Source organism: Bos indicus x Bos taurus, chromosome 26 (assembly GCF_003369695.1).
Source record: "Bos indicus x Bos taurus breed Angus x Brahman F1 hybrid chromosome 26, Bos_hybrid_MaternalHap_v2.0, whole genome shotgun sequence".
Classification (NCBI taxonomy): Eukaryota; Metazoa; Chordata; class Mammalia; order Artiodactyla; family Bovidae; genus Bos; species Bos indicus x Bos taurus.
Window position 1 is genome coordinate 28,604,197 of NC_040101.1, and position 20,350 is coordinate 28,624,546.

Below are 20,350 nucleotides of genomic sequence, written 5' to 3' on the forward strand. Positions count from 1 at the left end.
CACACTGTTGTAAGCTTCTCACCCACTCATCATCCCACTGCCAGCGGCCCTCCTCCAACACAGCAGTCGCCTCCTTCCTGTAAATCCCCAAACCCTGAAAACCTTGTTGGAATCTTTAATTAAAAAACAGAGCAAGAAGGAGAAAGATTTCTGGAAACATAAATAACTCAGTTTGGGGGAGCCTCCTTAGTCCCACCCCCATCCCAGGGCCTGCTTGGCCTTCACATTAACAACAGAAACATCAAAGTACTAGATCATATCCCCACTCCAGGGGTGATACTTCTTGACTGTCATCATCTCCTGCCACCTTGGAGTATACATCCCATGGGGAAACCATACAGGAAAGGCTTCCTAATCATTCCCTCAAACCTAAGCTCAGCCCCTCAGTCCCCTGGGGAGGAGAGAGGGCTTGGGGCTTCTTCTCTTTCTCCAACTGTTTACTGGCTCTTGGTCTTGGCTTTGATCCTGGGAATTATGTAGTTTTGGTGGAAGAACTTGGCAAAAAGAACGAAATAGGTTGCATACAAGATGAAGGACCAGAAGAAGTGTTCCTCTGTGGTGTGGCATCCCTTTTCCTGTCTCCAGATGTAAGCCAGGATACAGACAGTGGCTCCTATAAACATCTGCAGGATCTGCAGGCTGGTGACGAGCATGGGAAACCAGCTGGGGGACTTCACTTTGGCAGCCTTCAGAGTGTAGTAGGTGTACATGACGGCATGTACACCAAAGTTCATGGTCATGAACCAGCCGCCTGCAGCCACCTTGTTCTTGTATCCAAAGCTCGAGTACACCAGCACTGTGCTGTGGTGGTACCAGTGCACAAAGATGAGTGGCCGCTTACGCAGGATGATGAAGGCCGTGTCTCCTGGGAGATGAGGAGTCATAGCTAACATATCACCTAGTGTTGGGACCACCCTCTGAACTTGATGTGGGGGCACATGGGAAATTTTCAGGACAGGGAGAGGGGTCTTTATGGCAGAGAATCTGAAGAGGGGCTTGGGTGAGAGGTGTTTTTAGGACCCAGGGGTGGGGAAGGAAGTCTCCATGTGATGGGTAAAGGGGAGGGCCTGTGGAGGGATGCAATTGACTGGACACCAGAGAGACAAACCCTTGCCACTCACCAAGTTCAACGACCTTGCTGAGAACAAACAGGAAGGACCAGAATTGGATTATGGGACTGTCGACGAAGGAGGTGAAGCAAACAGTTTGCTTTGGGCTCCCCCTAAGTAGCACGGCCCCCATGTAGCCCCACACCCTCAGTGTCCCGAAGATACTGAAATGGAACAGAGGAAAAGGGTGAAAGGGTCATTCCCAGGCACCTTAACCCTTGGCCTGGTCAAGTCACTGATCCAAGTTCCACCACCTCCCCACCCTTCCAAAGGGGTCACAGCTTCTGAGATCCCAATGCCAACCTGGTAAAGCCAACCAGTAATCTAGAAAATAGAAGACATGGAGGCTGGGGAGGGACCAGGGAGTGCTAGAGGCTGAGATTGAAAACTGAGCTAGGGAATAGGGTTCATAGGATGGGTAGGAGCCTGGAAGGAGACAGGTGGCAGGATGGGGGTGAGGAGGGAATATGGAAAGAAGGGGCTGGGGAAGTTATTGGAAGGTCTTGGGAGAGAGTGTTAGATGCAGAGAGTATTAGAGGCTGGGGAAATTGTTGGAATTATCCAGACTCAATGAGCACAAGAGGTCTCATGAGAGAGAGCAGAGACTACTAGTCTAGGAACTGGAGAAGAAGGAAGACAGGAGAGTGGAACCCGGGGAGAGGAGTCAGAGCTGAAAGAACAGAATAAGGAGAGAGTTAGGAGGCAACTTGGGCAGTTGATGCAACTGAGGTTTTTAGAAAGCTCTTAGGGATAGAATGAGGGTCTAGGGTCTATAAGATAGGTTGGAGTGGGGAAGGTCTTACCTGAAGACTGCAAGGCAAAAGGACCAAATGATGAGAGGTCCCTGCAGGTTGAAGCCCTTCCGTGCCTTCATGTAGTTTTGCCCCACGAAGATGAGCAGCAGGTAGATCAGAGCTATGGCGAATGAGGTTGTCCTGGCAGGCAGAAGGCAGAGTGGATGGGCTTATGGGTGGGAGCTGGTTAGAGGAATGTCCACTCATCTCCAGGTCAGTGCTCTGGATTGAAATTCTACTTCTGCCACTTACTAGCTGTGTGACACTGGAAAACCTACTTCCTTCTCTGAGCATCAGTTTCCTTATTTTTATGGGGGGAATAACACTCCTCTCCTGACAGTGTTAATATATGTAAAGTACTTTACACAGGGCAGCAGCTATAACCAAGGTTCCCGGGGTTGGGAGTGGGTGACAGCTGCTGGTCCATTTCTAGAAGCAAACCAAGGCTGTGATGTACAAAGAATGTGGCAACAGCTTCTGCCTGGTTGGTCATAGCAAATTGGCTGGAGCTCTGAGGGGCTCTAGGGCAAAGTCTGGGGAAATTTTGGAAGAGTATCCAGATTTTGCCTCCTTCTCCACAGCATGGATGATGGAACATTTGAGGAACAAGATGATAACTGTGAAGAGCAGTCTTCAGGCATCAGCCCATGCACGCATGCGCACACATGCAGCCACAAAGGATGGAGAGTCGTCTATAAGGTGGGTGGGAGTAGGAGTTCAGATCAACCCCAGTCTTCAGAGTTCTCACTACACTTTTCCCCGCTTGGTTTCTGTCTCCTCCTAAATTCTTCATCCCATCCTCTTATTCCTGCCTTTCTTTCTCACCTCTTTGAGGTGCCACACTACCTGTATGTACCTTGGACAACAGGGACATGAAGTCAGTACTGGGGAATCCGATACCTTTGCTCCTTAGCAAAATCTCTGTGGGTATTCTGTCTCGCCCTCCCCCATTCCACCAATCCCCCCAAATAGCGGTCATCAGAGTTAGGCCCCTAACATGGCCCTTCCCCTTCTACAGGTCTCACCAGTACTCCTCCAAAAAGGGCCTCATGTTCCGGAACAGCTCGAAGTTGTAGGGCTGGAACATCTGCTCTATTTCATCTGAAGTATTCACGGTTGTGACCATTTTGTTTTGCAGACGCTGAGGTCGGGAGCTGGACGAGAGCTAGGAGACAGAGGATGGAGAGAACCTTGGGGGCAGAACTGACTAGACCCGCGGCAAGGAACTCCGCGGCAAGCCAGAGCCTCAGATGCAGGCACGTGGGCTGCAGTCCAGCCGGCTTCCACAGCCGCGGCCACTGCAGTATATAATGAGAAATTGCAAAGCAGCGGTCCTAGGCGCGCCGCGGCCCCCCCGCTCCCGGCCTTCATCCAATCGCGACAAAGATGCTCCCCGGTCCCGCCCCTCGGCTGCAAGCTACTCTCTGATTGGTCATTCTTAAGGGCAGCGCCCCAGAAGCCTCCCACTACCTTAGGCCTTCGCCACGCCCACCTCCTCATCTTTTTCTCGCCCACCTCAACTCTGACCTGCTTAGTTTAGCCGCTGTGGCTTTGGGATTACTGGGATGTGACAGGCTTCTCCTGGCACTGCCAACTATAACCTTTGCCTCAGTTGGTTTTAGTTCTGACCTATCTGGCAATGAGGAGAGAATGAAGGTGTCCTCCGTTTCTCTAGTGCCCCCATTCGGAGACAGGGTGTCAGTTTCCCGCCTCCCCAAGACCCTGGGAAAACCAGGCTCATCCCCATGAGGATGGGTCAGGCAGGGGAAGGGGCAGCAAAGAGCCCTTCCCGTAGGCCCCTCTGCTTCCTTCTGGTCTGCAGTTGTAAGTGGGAGGGAGATGAATTGTAACGAGTTTTATTGTCGAGGTAGTTGGTGTTGATGTTTGGAGAGTTGGTTGTTGAGGCTGTGGTTTCTTTACAGTTTCTTGAATTCCTGCCGGCTCCAGCCTGATACTCAGTAATAACCCTGGGAAGGAAGTGGGGTCACCCTCTGGGCTTCTGGGATTATTGTCTTCAGGCTTCCTGGAGACTGCCAGGGGTTTATAGAAGAGGAGGTGCTGCTCATCTCCCAGTATCCTGCGGTTCTTCCCTAGTCTGTGTTTATCAAATCTACTTTTTCCTTGCCTGTGAACCCAGCCCCAAATAAATAAACATTAAAAAAATTTTAAGGCCTTACTCATCTGTCCCTTGTTTCTGTCCTAGACTTTATGAAAATGAGGGGGAAATACAAGGCTTGAAGGCAGTTTGAGACACGATAGAGATATGCAAAACAAATGCTAAGAGAAATAAATACAAAATATTTAAAATCATGAAGTGGCTATAAATGGTTATGTGCAGTAAGCCCACAGGCTCTGTAGCCAGAGGACCTAGGTAGGAATTCCAGTTTCACTTCTCAGCTACTGTATGAGCTAAGGGTGAGTGGGAAGTCCTGCCATGCTAGCTCAATGACCCCCAGGTACATCCCTTTGTCTCTGTTTTGTGTCATCTCTCACCTGGTTGCTACAGCCAGCACCTCTTCATAATTAGTTGACACTTTCTTCTCTGATACAGCACTTTCTATTGCATTAGGGGAAAAAAACAGTACCCAAACCTGGCATATCACCAACCCCAGAGCCACTGACCCAGTGCCTGAATGTATGCTAAGTCACTTCAGTCGTGTCTGACTCTGTGCAACCCCATGGACTGTAGCCTGCCAGGCTCCTCTGTCCATGGGATTCTCCAGGCAAGAATACTGGAGTAGGTTTCCATGCCCTCCTCCAGGGGATCTTCACAACCCAGGGATCAAACCTGAATCTTTTAGATCTCCTGCATTGGTAGGTGAGTTATTTACCACTAGTGCCATCTGGAAGACCCGTCTGACCCAGTGTGGCCTCAAACCATACTTTGAAAACCACTTCTTTCTGTCCTCTCATCCAAAAGAAGGTTCTAAAACCTAAATTGGATCATGCTACTTTCCTGCTTAAAACCTTTTGTGGTTCTGGATTGCTTCACACATAGCCTGACACTCAGAAGGTGATCAGTGCATATTAGATGGATTAATGAACAAACAAAAGAATGAGCATTGCAAGGATAATTCCACCTAGGGACTTCCCTGACAATCCAGTGGTTAATACTCTGCTCTCCCAATGCAGGGAGAGCAGGCTGGTTAGGAACTAAGATTCCACACACCACACATGCAGCCAAAAAAATTAAAAAAAATAAATAAAAAGAACATAGGTGTGACCACTTGTTGAGACCTTTACTAATTAAAAAAAATTTTCTTAAAAAAGAAAAGAATTCCACATAGGTATTACAAGACCTGGATTCAAATGCCTGTACATATTAACTAGTCCTGTGATTCTAGGCAAGTTACCTAACCTGAAACTCACATTCTTCATCAATAAAATGTTGAGAGTCACACTTGCCTGCCTGCCTCACAAGGTTGGGGTCAGTATACAAGTCAGATAACGTCAATGGAAGGATACTGTGGGGACTTCCCTCATAGTCCAGTGGTTAAGAATCTGCCTTCCAACACAGGGGATGAGGTTTGATCCCTAGTCAGAGAACTAAGATCTCACATACCTTATGGCAACAAAGCCCAAGTGCTGCAATGAGAAAGTTAGTGCACCACAATGAAGACTCAGTGCAGCCAAAATAAAATAAACGAGTAAATAAATAAAATGAAATTTAACATTTTTTACAAAGAAGGGATACTGGGGACCAGATACAAGGGAATGTCAGGGTGAATCATTTGGGGAGGTTTACAAATGCATGTAGAATATGTATATTCAATTCTGGGTTTCTTTCAAATATTTTACATTGCTTTTATCTGTGAAGTTTGATGGTAAGACTTAAGTGAGAGGTGTGTGTAAGAGCAGAAGAAGAAACACCTCCAGAAATTATTTCCTAGGGGAAACCCTCCCTGACCTTTGGAGTTGGTCTGCTACCCCTGTTACATATAAATTGCTCTCAAAGCATGACATTTTTTCTTTCAATTGAAGTCACTCAGTCATGTCCGACTCTTTGAGACCCCATGGACTATAGCCTACTGAGCTCCTCTGTCCATTGGATCTTCCAGGCAAGGGTACTGGGGTGGGTTGCCAATTCCTTCTCCAGCAGATCTTCCCAACCTAGGGATTGAACCCAGGTTTCCTGCATAGTAGGCAGACACTTTACCATCTGAGCCACCAGGAAAGCAAAGAAGAGAGTGGCCCATACGGGGACTCATTTCATTCAATGAGAGCTTATAATTATGATTTCTTGTTTAACACTTGTTTCCCCCACTAGTCCTTGAGCTCCATAAAGGCAAGGAACATGTCTACCTCTTATTAACTACCAAAAGTGCTGTTTAGTTGCAAATTCATGTCCAACTCTTTGTGACCCCATGGATTATACCCCGCTGGACTCTGTCCATGGGATTTCCCAGGCAAAAATACTGGAGTGGGTTTCCATTTCCTTCTCCAGGGAATCTTTCTGACCCAGGGATCGAATCCGCATCTCCTACATTGGCAGGCAGATTCTTTAGCTACCAGAAACATCTTTCTAAAACATACATTAGCTCCTGTCATTCCTCTTTAAGAACAAAATATTTGAGACTTTCCTGGTGGTCCGGTGGTTAAGAATCCACCTTCCAATGTGGGGGGACAGGAGTTCCATCCCTGGTTTAGGAACTAAGATCCCACATTCTGTGAAGCAACTAAGCTCCTGTGCCACAACAAAGACTGCATGTATCACAACCAAGACCCAATGCAGCCAAATAAATAAATACTTTTTTTAAAAAAAGAACAAAAATTCTTCAGGACCAAGGTCAGATTCCCAAGGTTAGTCCTGACTCTTCCTTTCCAGCCAATGTCCCATCATTCCTCAGCTCCAGCATCCTGTGTCTTAGCTATAATGGAAGAGTCACAGCCCCATTACACAAGCACCATATTATCAGACTTTTCAACCTGTTGACCTCTTTTCATATTGTCCCCTCTCCCCATACATTATTTTCTCACCTGGATAAATCTTATTCAGCCCTAGCTCTAAAGTCACCTACCCTGCAAAAGCCTAATCTTTTTCAGGCAGAGTCAACCCTTCCCTTCTTTGTCTTCCACCCACAGGCCTTTCCCCAAGCAGTTTGCCAGGACTGTGCTTCTACTGAGAGAGTATAGCTACTCTTATGTTTCCTATACTATCCTGGTTCCCCCACCCTATTCCAAAGGATCATTTTTATTAGGTCACTGCCCCTTTAAGGGATGTACACAGCTCCTAGCACAGAGTGGGCACTCAGAATGTCTGTTGCTTTGAATCGAGTAGGCATCTAACAGGATAAACAAGTAATAAACAACATATTTATTTTTAAAAAGACTCAACTTCCTTAGTAATTAGGGAAATACAAATTAAAGACTGTAAGTATAGTATGGTTCCAATTAACAACCATTAAACCAAGTAAAAATTAGATACCCAACGCTGGGTATCAGCGTTGGGAAACAGATATATTCACACCTGTCTAGGGCCAGGTAATAATCCTTCTAGAGGCATACTTAGGTAACACTTGGCAAGAGCCAACTGGCTTTCTTTTGACCCAATCTCTCATCTAGGAATTTAAAACCCAGTGAAATAGAATAAAAGAAAAAAAATCTATATGTACTAAAACACTTACATCACTGGGACTCAAAAAAGCTGCAAACAACCCTATAATGAAAGCTTAAATTATTAAATACTAATATTATAAAACAGCTTGCTGCTGCCAGAACATGGAGAAACACAAAACCATGTTTACAAAGTAATGTGAAAGAAAAACAATATTTAAAACTATATAGCCCAACAACTATTAAGCCTGTGCTCTAGAGCCCAGGAGCTGCAACTGCTGAGCACATGTGCCACAACTACTGAAGTCCATGCACCCTTGAGCCTGTGCTTCAAAACAAGAGAAGTTTCTGCAGTGAGAAGCCTGTGCACTGCATCTAGAAAGTAGCCCCCACTCACCACAACTAGAGAAAAGCCCATGAAACAATGAAGACCCAGCACAGCCAATACATAAATTGTGTATATATATATATATATATATATATATATATATATATATACATACACACACACACACACACACACACACACACACACACACACATACATATACCTGTATGGCCCAGCAGCATGGTGATCCTGCTACTATAGCAAATAATGATAGCTCGTCTCAGATGATGCCTGATGTTAGCATGCAACAAAGCACCATGTTCCCCCGCCCTCATGTGCAGGCCATGCAGGGAAACAGTGCCCCCAGAAACTACTTCTCCGGCCATCGGATGCCTTTCAACGCACCTTCCATTGGTGCACCCAATGGAAATCAGATGTTCTGTGGTCAGAATCTAGGCTTCCCAGTCAATAAGGATGTCACACGAACAAACCCATTGTTGGTCAACTTATTGCAGAGTGATATCTCTACAGGCAATTTTGGGGTACACAATAAGCAAAATAACATCAATGCAAATAAACAGAAGAAGAAACCTCCTTGGTAGAAGAAAAATAGCGAATCCAAGCACTCCAGATACTCACCCAGCTGGTCTGGAGGAGGCTGATAAGCAGCCATTACCTGGAAAACAAGGAATTAGCTTGGAAAACTCAGGCTCTAAACAGCCAGAATTTTCAAGCTGACCATCAGGCCCTTCACAGAGTTTGGTCCCAAAGGAAACTCCAGCCACAACACTACAGGGGTCTGTTCCCAGGTTAGAACTCAAGGCAAATGCTGCCATAGTCTCTGGACAAAACAGAGAGCCCAAAGAGGTAATTGAAAAGTCCAAAACTCCAAGCCAAATAAACGCTCAAAGTGAAGAGCTGGCTTGTGGCTTCTGACAATATGGAAAATGGACATCGTGAACCATCCTCTCTGCTTCAGCCCCTAGCTCTGCTAAAGACATAACCAATGTCGTGCAGTCCAAGCAAAGAAAATCCAAGTAAACAAGCTGGATGACAATGTGGTATTTGTAAATGTGTGTGAAATTCACAAAAAGTAATTTTGAGGTGTGACTTTTTAAATCCATTTCTGTACAGTTAGTTATCTTGACAATGTGATTCTTCTCCTAGTCCCTGCAACTTATTTCGTAAAGTACAATGGGGAAAGCTGTTGTTGAACTCTTTAGATGTTGCAAGATGAAGTTCAAGGTTTCTAAAATGTTGCCACATATTGAGGAGGGCTAATGTGATTACATTATTAGTTTTCACATTTCTTAACCAGTTGAGAGTACAAGGTAATCTTATCATGTATGGATGTGAGAGTTGGACTGTGAAGAAGGCTGAGCGCCAAAGAATTGATGCTTTTGAACTGTGGTGTTGGAGAAGACTCTTGAGAGTCCCTTGGACTGCAAGGAGATTCAACCAGTCCATCCTAAAGGAGATCAGCCCTGGGGTTTCTTTGGAAGGACTGATACTGAAGCTGAAACTCCAGTACTTTGGCCACCTCATGCGAAGAGTTGACTCATTGGAAAAGACTCTGATGCTGGGACGGATTGGGGGCAGGAGGAGAAGGGGACAACAGAGGATGAGATGGCTGGATGGCATCACTGACTCGATGGACGTGAGTCTGAGTGAACTCTGGGAGTTGGTGATGGACAGGGAGGCCTGGCGTGCTACGATTCATGGGGTCGCAAAGAGTTGGACACAACTGACGACTGAACTGAACTGAACTGAATCTTCTCATGATGTGCTGTGGAAGTACTGTGTGTGAATAGCAGTAGCAGGGCAGAAAGAATCTTCTCATTTGGAAATGTTGTAAATAATTTTATCGTGTAGTGTTTTGGATATATTTGTTGTAGAAATGGACCAATGAATAAAGAAAATCTAAGGTTTTTTAAAAACAAACAAAACAAAAAAAAACAAAAACTGTATCTAGCTCATCCTCTTGTTGCCTCTGCTCTTGATGAGGGGCCCAGGCTGGCTGGTGGGAGGCAAAGAGGCCTGGGCGTGGTGTTCCTCACAGGCTCGGGCAGTTTGGGCATTCCCCAGTGCCCCGGGGTCTGTAGCAGATGGGGGTTGCACACCTATACTCACAAGACGCCCGGAGATCGGCTGTTTCTACCCACCAAAATGGCCCCATCCCTGCCAGAGTATTTACAATGGGCACTGATGATCCTCAGATAAAGTAGGATGGAGAAGCATCTGTGAAGAGAGTTGCTATTGATGCTTTTTACAAGGACGCCTGTGAGGTCAGTAAGGCTAAATTTGAGAAGCTGTAAACTCAACCAGCTATTTGACAGAGCATGACAAGTTTGCTGACTCCTTTGGCTTTGAAGAGATGTTGAGTGAGCACAGGAAGTCTGATAGCCAACAGGCAGTTACAGATGCTCCCTGGTGGTTACCTGTTAAAGGCACTACCTGGAGACACCCGGAAGGGCCCGACTCTACTGTTTGACCCAGGCCAGATCACCCAGGCTCCTGAAACCACACCGTTGCCTACTGCACCTGGGCAGGGAAGTGGTTACCCATGAAAGTTGAGTGGGAATATTGCTGTCGAGGAGGTCTGCAAACTAGACATTTCCCCCGGGGCAAGAAACTGTAGCCAAAAGGCCAACATTATACCAACCTTTGACAGGGCGAGTTTCCCATGACCAACACCAGAGACCACAGAGACAGTGTCTGCTAACACCTTTCCTCATAATGGTTATGGTTTATATCAATATAGTAGGGACGCCTAGGAGTGGACTTCAGACTGGTGTGGACCATTCACCATTTTGTCGAAGGAATGATTAATCCAAAAGGCCCTCCTTTGGGGAAAGACTGGATGAAGAAAGGTTATCCTGCATGCACCATACAGATATCGCTGTGCTGCTTGAAGCCAGGACGCACCTCACAGTGCTGCTTGGAAACTGGAATTCTGCTGTGCAGCTGACAGCCTGCCCACCACAGGCTAAGAGCCATGAAAAATCTTCCTGAATCCACGAAGAAGCCGTGTTTAGCCTGTATGAGTCTTCCCTCAGAATGCTGAACAATCTCGTATGAAAAATTCCCACTCCAAGGTGGGTTACATAACTGACTGATGGCTAAAGGAATCACATTGCAAGACCAAATTGCTAATCTGCACCACCTTGTGTGGGGTTTCTCAGGAGGCAGTTAATGGTAAAGAACCCACCTGCCAATGCAGGAGATGTAAGAGATATAGGTTCAACTCCTGGGTGGGGAAGATCCCCCGGAGGAGGGCATGGCAACCCATTTGAGTATCCTTGCCTGGAAAATCCCACTGATAGAGGAGTCTGACAGGTTACAGTCCGTGGGGTCACAAAGAGTTGGATACGACTGAAGCTCTTGCCCACATTAGCATGTGCACTTTATCATTTGGTGAATTTTATGTTTACTTTCGGAGAAGGCGATGGCACCCCACTCCAGTATTCTTGCCTGGGAAATCCCATGGACGGAGGAGCCTGGTAGGCTGCAGTCCATGGGGTCGCTAGGAGTCAGACATGATTGAGCGACTTCACTTTCACTTTTAACTTTTGTGCATTGGAGAACGAACTGGCATACCACTCCAGTGTTCTTGCCTGGGGAATCCCAGGGACGGGGGAGCCTGGTGGGCTGCCGTCTCTGGGGTCACACAGAGTCGGACACAACTGAAGCGACTTAGCAGCAGCAGCATGTTTACTTTTGATAAAGACGAAGGAGTAGAGGGCACCCTGAGTTAGGCTTCAGGAGGCCTGCATTCTACCCAGGCGCTGTCCCTGGGGTTAGACCCCAAGGTCCCACACTAGACCTTCTTGGGCCTCAGTGACCTACCTCATCTCTGCAGTGAGGGGATGAGTAATATAATCTCTGAGGCTCTCTCCCAACTTGCAAATACTCAGAATATATCAGATTCTATTGTTATTTCATAGTGAGAATTTATGATGTTATGTCTTAGCTATTTCTTCCATGTGTGAACCTTGGGTGAAACTAATTACGTAAAATATTAATGATTTTTTCTTATAAATTATTTTTAGAAAAGGATGGGGGGTGGCAGTGATGAGTCTTTCTATTCACATTGTATTTTGTTTTTTCTTTTTTTTTTTTTCAATTTATTTATTTGGCTGTGCCAGGCATTAGTTGTTACAAACATGATCTTCAATCTTTGATGAGCAGGCAGAGTCTTTAGTTGTGCCATGTGGGATCTAGTTCCCTGACCAGGAATCGAACCCAGACCCCCTGCATTAGGAGTACAGAGTCTTAGCCATTGGACCACCAGGGAAGTCCCTTGTTTTTTCAAGGATGGTTCACTCAAATTCAGCAATCTGAACACACAGGAACATCACTGGGGTGACTCTATTGTGCTTTATCTTTTTAAAAAATATTTATTATTTATTTGGCTGCACTGGGTCTTAGTTGTGGCATGCAGGTTCTTTAGTTGTGGCATGTGGGATCTAGTTCCCCAACCAGGGATTGAACACCAGCTCCCGTGTTGGAAACTCAGAGTCTTAACCACTGCACCACCAGGGAAGTTCCTACTGCTGCCTTACTTTGTGCTTAATTTTTTTCTAGTGCACTATTTTGATTCTCTTCTCATTTCTTTTTCTGATTTTGTTTTTAGTTATTTTCTTAGTGGCCGGGTGTTAGAGGTAACAGCTTCGGTTAATAATAATCTAGTTTGAATTAAACCAACTTAGCCTCAAGAGTATACAAAACTCTGCTCTTACATAGCTTCATCCTCCCTTCCTTATGTTGTTATTGTCACAGATTACATATGTATGCATTGTGTGCCCATTGACATAGATAATTGTTGTTTTTGCATTTGTCTTTTAATCATATAGGGAAAAAAGAGAAGCTACAAACCAAAAATACAACAGTACTGGATTTTACACCTAACTATGTAGGTATAATTACTGGTGTTCTTTACTTCTTTGTACAGTTTTTAGTTACTCTACTTTCGTTTCAGTTGGAACAACTGTTTAGCATTTCTTGTAGGGCGTGTCTGCTATTATAGCAATAAGTTCTTTAGGTTTTTTTAAAATCTGGGAAAACCTTAACTTATCCTTCTCTGTCATTAATAGTTCTTTTTCTGTTATTATAAAGTTCTATATATTTGTACTTTAAAATGTTAAGAACTGTCTTGTGGGTTTTTTTCCAATTTTTTAAATTGTGGTAAAATACACGTAAAATTTACCAGCTCAACCATTTTTAAGTGCACAGTTCAATGGTATGAACTTCATTTATATTGTTGCACAGCCATCAACATCATCCATCTCCAGAATTCTTTTCATTTCACAAAACTGAAACTCAATACCCATTAAGCGATAACTCCTCATTCCCTCCGCCAGCTCCAGACTCTAACAAACACCATTTTACTTTCTGTCTCTATAATTTTGACTACTGGCAAATCACACTGGGAACATGGGCCACTATTCCCACAGCTGACACCAAGTTTTACAATTCTTCTTTCCATGTCCTGAAAGTGTTCTGAAATCAATCAGAATAGAGGACACAATGGCATTTTTTCCATTACAAATACACACACACAAAGTTAAAGTAAGTCGTAAAAAAGTGAAAAAGAATAAAAAGTAAACTGAGAAAATCAACTCTCTCCCATTCCTATCCTTAATTCTTTTTCCCAGTGCATTCTCAGTCACACAGTCGTATCTGCTGCTGTTACTAAGTCGCTTCAGTTGTGTCCGACTCTGTGTGACCCCATAGACGGTAGCCCACTAGGCTCCTCTGTCCCTGGGATTCTCCAGGCAAGAATACTGGAGTGGGTTGCCATTTCCTTCTCCAATGCATGAAAGTGAAAAGTGAAATTGAAGTCGCTCAGTCGTGCCCGACTCTTAGCGACCCCATGGACTGCAGCCTACCAGGCTCCTCCGTCCATGAGGCAACCACAATTACTAGTTTCTTGTGGATCCTTTCATATATCATCTATGTATAAAAATGTATGTTTGTGTAAACGAAAGTGGGGTTCAGCTGCTTACTGTTCAAAAGCCAATGAAGAGGCAAGACTGGTGAAAAGGAAAATTTGCTTTATTTTGGATGCCAACTATGGAGGGGGGCGGGTAGGGAGAGGGTAGACTCCTGTCCCAAGGCCAACTCCTATCCCACTGACATCAGAGGGCAAGAGATTTCACAGATGGAGGGAGGCGACTATATGCAAAAATAGCAGTCGGCTCCGACAGTCATCTTAAAATTGGCCATGCAGTGGTCTGATCAGCATCACCTTAATTGTTTTAAGTAAAGTTAATCTTCAGTTCTAGGCTTCCCCGGTGGCTCAGTGGTAAAGAATCTGCCTACAGTACAGTAAGCCTAGCTTCTATCCCTGGGTTGGGAAAATCCCCTAGACTAGGAAATGGCAACCTACTCCAGTATTCTTGCCTGGAGAATCCTATGGACAGAGGAGCCTCGTGGGCTACAGTCCGTGGGGTCACAAAGAGTCGGACACTTACTGAAGCGAAGTAAGCAGCCAAGGAGCAAGCATACTATTTCCCTACATGAATGTACCATGTTTCTACTACTCAACAAAAGCAAAAAACATGTTTGTGGGTTTACCATTACACTTTGACATATTTCCTTCTAGATTTCTATGTAATTATTCTTAAAACAAAAAATTTTCAGGGCAAGCTACTGCCTCTGAAACTGGATAGACAGGCAATTACAGACAATCACAGTTTATAGGGAATGGAAGCCACTGGAGCAAGCAACTGGTAAGAACATGTTAACAGTAATTGACAAATTTCTGGAGGTTGTGTGGACTAGCTTGAGAATCAAAAACTCCTGAGGGCCTAATCATAAGAGGCCCACAAACTTTCATAAATATTTATTTCAGAATCTCTACCAGGTTCTTTTATTATTATTGTTGTTGTTGCTTATTTTTATTTTATTTATTTACTTGTGGCTGTGCTCGGTCTTCATTACTGCAAAATTATGTTTAAAAGTGAAGAAAAAATAAAGAATGTTCCAGACAAAAACCAAGGGAATGTGTTGCCAGTGGACCTGTCTTGCAAGAAACATTAAAAGATATTCTTTAGAGAGAAGAAAAATGGTATAGGTCAGAAACTTGCATCTATATAACAAAAAAAGAGCATTAGAGAAGGAACAAATGAACATAAAATCTTTCATTTTATTGATCTAATATACAGCTATTCAAATAATAGCAACAGGACTTCACTAGTGGTACAGTGGTAAGAATCTGCCTTCCAATATAGGAACACAAGTTTGATCCCTGGTTGGGGAAGATTCCACATGCCGCAGAGCAACTAAACCCACACACCACAACTATTGAGCCGGTGCTCTAGAGTCCATGAGTTGCGACTACGGAAGCCCAAGCACCTAAAGTCTGTGCTCAATGTCAAGAGAAGCCATCGCAACGAGAAGCCCACGCACCACGATGAAAAGTAGCCCCTCCTGCGGCAGCTAGAGAAAGCCTGTAAACAGCAAGGAAGACCCAGCGCAATCACAAATAAATAAATAAATAATAAAAATAGCAACAATGTGTTGGGAGATTACAGCTTATAGATAAGTGAAATGAATGACAACATTATAAGGGACAGGAAGGAGGGATTTATAATTCTTTTATAAGATACCTGCACTATTCATGAACTGGTATAGTGTATTTGGAATTGGACTTAGATTAGTTGTAAATGTATATTTCAAACTTTAGGGAAATCACTAAAGCTTTTTTAAAGTATAATTAACATGCTAAGAGAGGAGAGAAAATGAAATCATATAAAATGCTGTATTAAAACTAGAGAAGAAAAAAAACTAGAGAAGAAAAAAGGAGAATATTCAAATAAAGAAACAAAGAATTGCAAAGAATAGAATAGAAAATAGTCACAAATATGGTAGATATTAATCCAACTTTATCAAAAAACATTTAAAATGTGAGTAGTCTTTTAATACACCAATTAAAAGACAGACTGGATAAAACAGACAAGACCCAATTGTTGCCTATATGAAATCTGCTTTAAATATATAATGAGGGATAAATATAAAAAAATGGACAATCCAGTTTTAAATAAATAAATAACCCGAATAGACATTTCTCCAAAGAAAATATACAAATGGCCAATAAGCTGATGAAAAGATGCTCAACATCATTAGTCATTGTGTGCTAAGTTGCTTCAGTCATGTCCAACTCTTTGCGACTCTATGGACTGTAGCCTGCTAGGCTCCTCTGTCCGTGGGATTCTCCAGGCAAGAATACTGGAGTGGGTTGCCATGCCCTCCTCCAGGGGATCTTTCTGACCCAGGGATAGAACTCACAGTCCCTTAAGTCTCCTGCATTCGCAGGCAGGTTCTTTACTGCTAGCGCCACCCGGGAAACCCAAATCAGTCATTAAGTGAAGTTCAGTCTTGTCTGACTCTTTGTGACCCCATGGACTGCAACCTACCAGGCTCCTCCATCCATGGGATTTTCCAGGCAAGAGTCCTGGAGTGGGTTGCCATTTCCTTCTCCAGGGCATCTTGCCAACCCAGGGATCAAACCCGGATCTCTTGCATTGCAGGCAGACACTTTATTGTCTGAGCCACCAGAGAAGCCCAGGGGAAATGCAAATCAAAACCTCAGTGAGATGCCATTTCACATCTATTAGTATTGTTGGTGTGAAATGGCATCTCACTGAGGTTTTGATTTGCATTTGTCTTGGGCTTTCACACCTACTAGGTTATTGTTGCAGAGAAGGCAATGGCACCCCACTCCAATGTTCTTGCCAGAATCCCAGGGACGGAGGAGCCTGGTGGGCTGCTGTCTCTGGGGTCACACAGAGTCGGACACTACTGAAGTGACTTAGCAGCAGCAGGTATTGTTGAGAATGTGGAAAATTTGACACATACATTGCTGTTAGGAAAATAAATAAAATAAATGGTGCAATCACTACAGAAAATAATTTGGGAGTTCCTCAAAGAGCTGAACATTTAATTACCTTATGATCCAGCAATTCTACTCCTAAGCTCAAAAGAGTTGAAAGCAGAGTCTCAAGAGATATTTGGACATGCATTTTCATAGCAGCTTTGTTCACAATAGTCAAAATATGGAAACAAGTGTCCATCAAGAGATAAATGGATAAGCAAAATGTGACATATGCATGGAGATTCCTATAAAAGCTAGGAATAAAACTACCACATAACTCAGCAATCCCTCTACTGGGCATATGCTCTGAGAAAACCATAATCCTAAAAGGCACGTGTACCCCAATGTTCATCACAGCACTATTTACAATAATTAGGACGTGGAAGCAACCTAGATGTCCATCAACAGACAAATGGATAAAGAAGTTGTTGTACATACACATGATCAAATATTACTCAGCCATTAAAAGGAATACATTTGACTCAGTTCTAAAGAGATGGATGAACCTAGAGCCTATTATCGGAGAAGGTAGTGGCACCCCACTCCAGTACTTTGCCTGGAAAATCCCATGGATGGAGGAGCCTGGTAGGCTGCAGTCCATGGGGTTGCTAAGAGTCGGACACGACTGAGCGACTTCACTTTGACTTTTCACTTTCATGCATTGGAGAAGGAAATGGCAACCCACTCCAGTGTTCTTGCCTGGAGAATCCCAGGGACAGGGGAGCCTGGTGGCTGCCGTCTATGGGGTCACACAGAATCGGATACGGCTGAAGTGACTTAGCAGCAGCAGTAGCAGCAACAGAGCCTATTATACAGAGTGAAGTAAGTCAGAATATGTGTGTTAGTCACTCAGTTGTGTGCGACTCTTTGTGATCCCATGGACTGTAGCCCACCAGGCTCCTCTGTCCATGGAATTCTCCAGGCAAGAATACTGGAGTGGGTAGCCGTTCCCTTCTCCAGGGGATCTTCCTGATCCAGGGATTAAACCCAGGTTACCTGCATTGCAGGCAGATTCTTTACAGTCTGAGTGACCAAGGAGGTCCGAAGTAAGTCAAAAAGAGAAAGGCAAATATCACAAATTAACACATATATACAGAATCTAGAAAGATGGTACTGATGAATCCATCTGCAGGGCACAATGGAGACAAAGACATAGAGAACAAACTTGTGTACACAGCAGGATAAAGAGAGGGTGGAATGAATTGAGAGAGTAGCATTGAGACATATACATGACCGTATGTAAAATTAGATAACCAGTGGAAATTTGTTATGTGATTCAGGGAGCTCAAATCTGGTGCTCTTTGACAACCTAGAGGGCAGGATGGAGTGGGAGCTGGGAGGAAGGTTCAAGACTGAGGGGACATACATATAACTACGACTGATTCATGCTGATATAGGGCAGAAACTAACACAATATTGTAAAGCAATTATCCTCCAATTAAAAATAAATAAAAATTTTACAAAGTGACATGTCCACAACAATGGAACATTATTCAACTATGAAAAGGAGTGAAATTCTGACACATGCTACAACATGGATGAATCTTGAAAACATGCTTAGCAAAAGAAGGTAGACACAAAGGACAATGTTGTTTGAGTCCACTTACATGAAATATCCAGGCTAAGCAAATTCAAACAGACAGAAAGTAGACTAGAGGTCACAAGGGGCTGGGGAGGGTTCTAGGTACTTTCATTGCAAGCATCTTTGCTACAGACATCTTAAGTTGCAAGCATGTTTGCTACATAGCTAATCGTCTATAATGCAATTTTGCCATAAAAGATAAATTAGTTTGTTGACAGTCTAGTTTCATTTCCCCTTGATGCAGAACTCCCATTTTTATAATACATAAATCTTGGGTCTCATTATGGTCTACACAGTGAAGAGTCTTAAAATAGTGGATGATAACAACAATGTATATCAACTTGATACAAAATAGGTTGATAAAACTTACAAGAAGTGTGAAAGAAGAGTGTTTAAAGCCAGATTGCACACTGTACTGAAAAATGGTTACATGTCAGTTTGCAAATCCTTCAGTGATTTGAAGGCATAGGACCCATAGAACTTTTGAACATCTGTTGATGGACAAGATGCCAGGAACAACAGTGGAGAGGTTTTCACAACACAATACAAAGCTCGGTTACAAAATATCCATCTTAGTATCTGGAAACTTATACTTCTCTTAACAAAGGAAATTTTAATATAAAAGAAAAAGTACAATGCTGAACAAGGAGATAAATCATCACTGACAACAAAAATATATGTAATATATATTTATAATATGTATTATATTACAAAAATCTAAGACAAAAATATGTATTATATTATATATATTATATAACTGTGAATAAAAGACTTGCATGTAAGACAAGTGCTTACATGTAGCCCACAGTTATTTGCACAGTATTGCAGTGAACCCACACACATTTTAGTTTATTTAAGGATTTTGTATTTTGCAATAAAGTCTTTCTACTTTCGTTGTTCATATGTTTCATTATGTCCTTTTAATGTCCCTTTTTGGTTTTTTGTTATTTTATCTTTTACAGCAGAATGGTCTTATGGTCAATCAGTTCAGTTCAGTCGCTCAGTCGTGTCCAACTCTTCTCGACCCCATGAATCGCAGCACGCCCGGCCTCCCTGTCCATCACCAACTCCCGGAGTCCACCCAGACTCACGTCCATCGAGTCGGCGATGCCATCCAGCCATCTCATCCTCTGTCGTCCCCTTCTCCTCCTGCCCCCAATCCCTCCCAGCATCAGAGGCTTTTCCAATGAGTCAACTCTTCGCATGAGGTGGCCAAAGTACTGGAGTTTCAGCTTCAGTATCAGTCCTTCCAAAGAAATCCCAGGGCTCATCTCCTTCAGAATGGACTGGTTGGATCTCCTTGCAGTCCAAGGGACTCTCAAGAGTCTTCTCCAACACCACAGTTCAAAAGCATCAATTCTTTGGCGCTCAGCCTTCTTCACAGTCCAACTCTCACATCCATACATGACCACAGGAAAAACCATAGCCTTGACTAGATGGACCTTTGTTGGCAAAGTAATGTCTCTGCTTTTGAATATGCTGTCTAGCTTCGTCATAACTTTTCTTCCAAGGAGTAAGCGTCTTTTAATTTCATGGCTGCAGTCACCATCTGCAGTGATTTTGGAGCCCCCAAAAATACAGTCTGACACTGTTTTCACTGTTTCCCCTTCTATTTCCCATGAAGTGATGGGACCGGATGCCATGATCTTTGTTTTCTGAATGTTGAGCTTTAAGCCAACTTTTTCACTCTCCTCTTTCACTTTCATCAAGAGGCTTTTTAGTTCCTCTTCACTTTCTGCCATAAGGGTGGTGTCATCTGCGTATCTGAGGTTATTGATATTTCTCCCGGCAATCTTGATTCCAGCTTGTGTTTCTTCCAGTCCAGCGTTTCTCATGATGTACTCTGCATAGAAGTTAAATAAGCAGGGTGATAATATACAGCCTTGACATACTCCTTTTCCTATTTGGAACCAGTCTGTTTTTCCATGTCCAGTTCTAACTGTTGCTTCCTGACCTGCATATAGGTTTCTCAAGAGGCAGGTCAGGTGGTCTGGTATTCCCATCTCTTTCAGAATTTTCCACAGTTTATTGTGATCCACACAGTCAAAGGCTTTGGCACAGTCAATAAAGCAGAAATAGATGTTTTTCTGGAATTCTTTTGCTTTTTCC

The 20,350-nt window shown here is 43.7% G+C and overlaps 1 protein-coding gene and 1 pseudogene across 1 annotated transcript; one reads left to right on the forward strand and one right to left on the reverse strand.

Moving 5' to 3' along the window:
• Positions 1-101: 101 nt before the first annotated feature.
• Positions 102-3,248, reverse strand: ELOVL3 (ELOVL fatty acid elongase 3). Its single transcript, XM_027529154.1, has 4 exons — positions 2,929-3,248; positions 1,913-2,044; positions 1,122-1,273; positions 102-865 (listed from the first exon to the last, which is right to left on the reverse strand). Exons 1-4 carry the CDS (start codon positions 3,027-3,029, stop codon positions 438-440), a joined length of 813 nt encoding a protein of 270 aa, XP_027384955.1. The 5' UTR covers positions 3,030-3,248; the 3' UTR covers positions 102-437.
• Positions 3,249-8,101: 4,853 nt separating this feature from the next.
• On the forward strand, positions 8,102-10,774 carry LOC113884390 (annotated as a pseudogene).
• Positions 10,775-20,350: the final 9,576 nt, after the last annotated feature.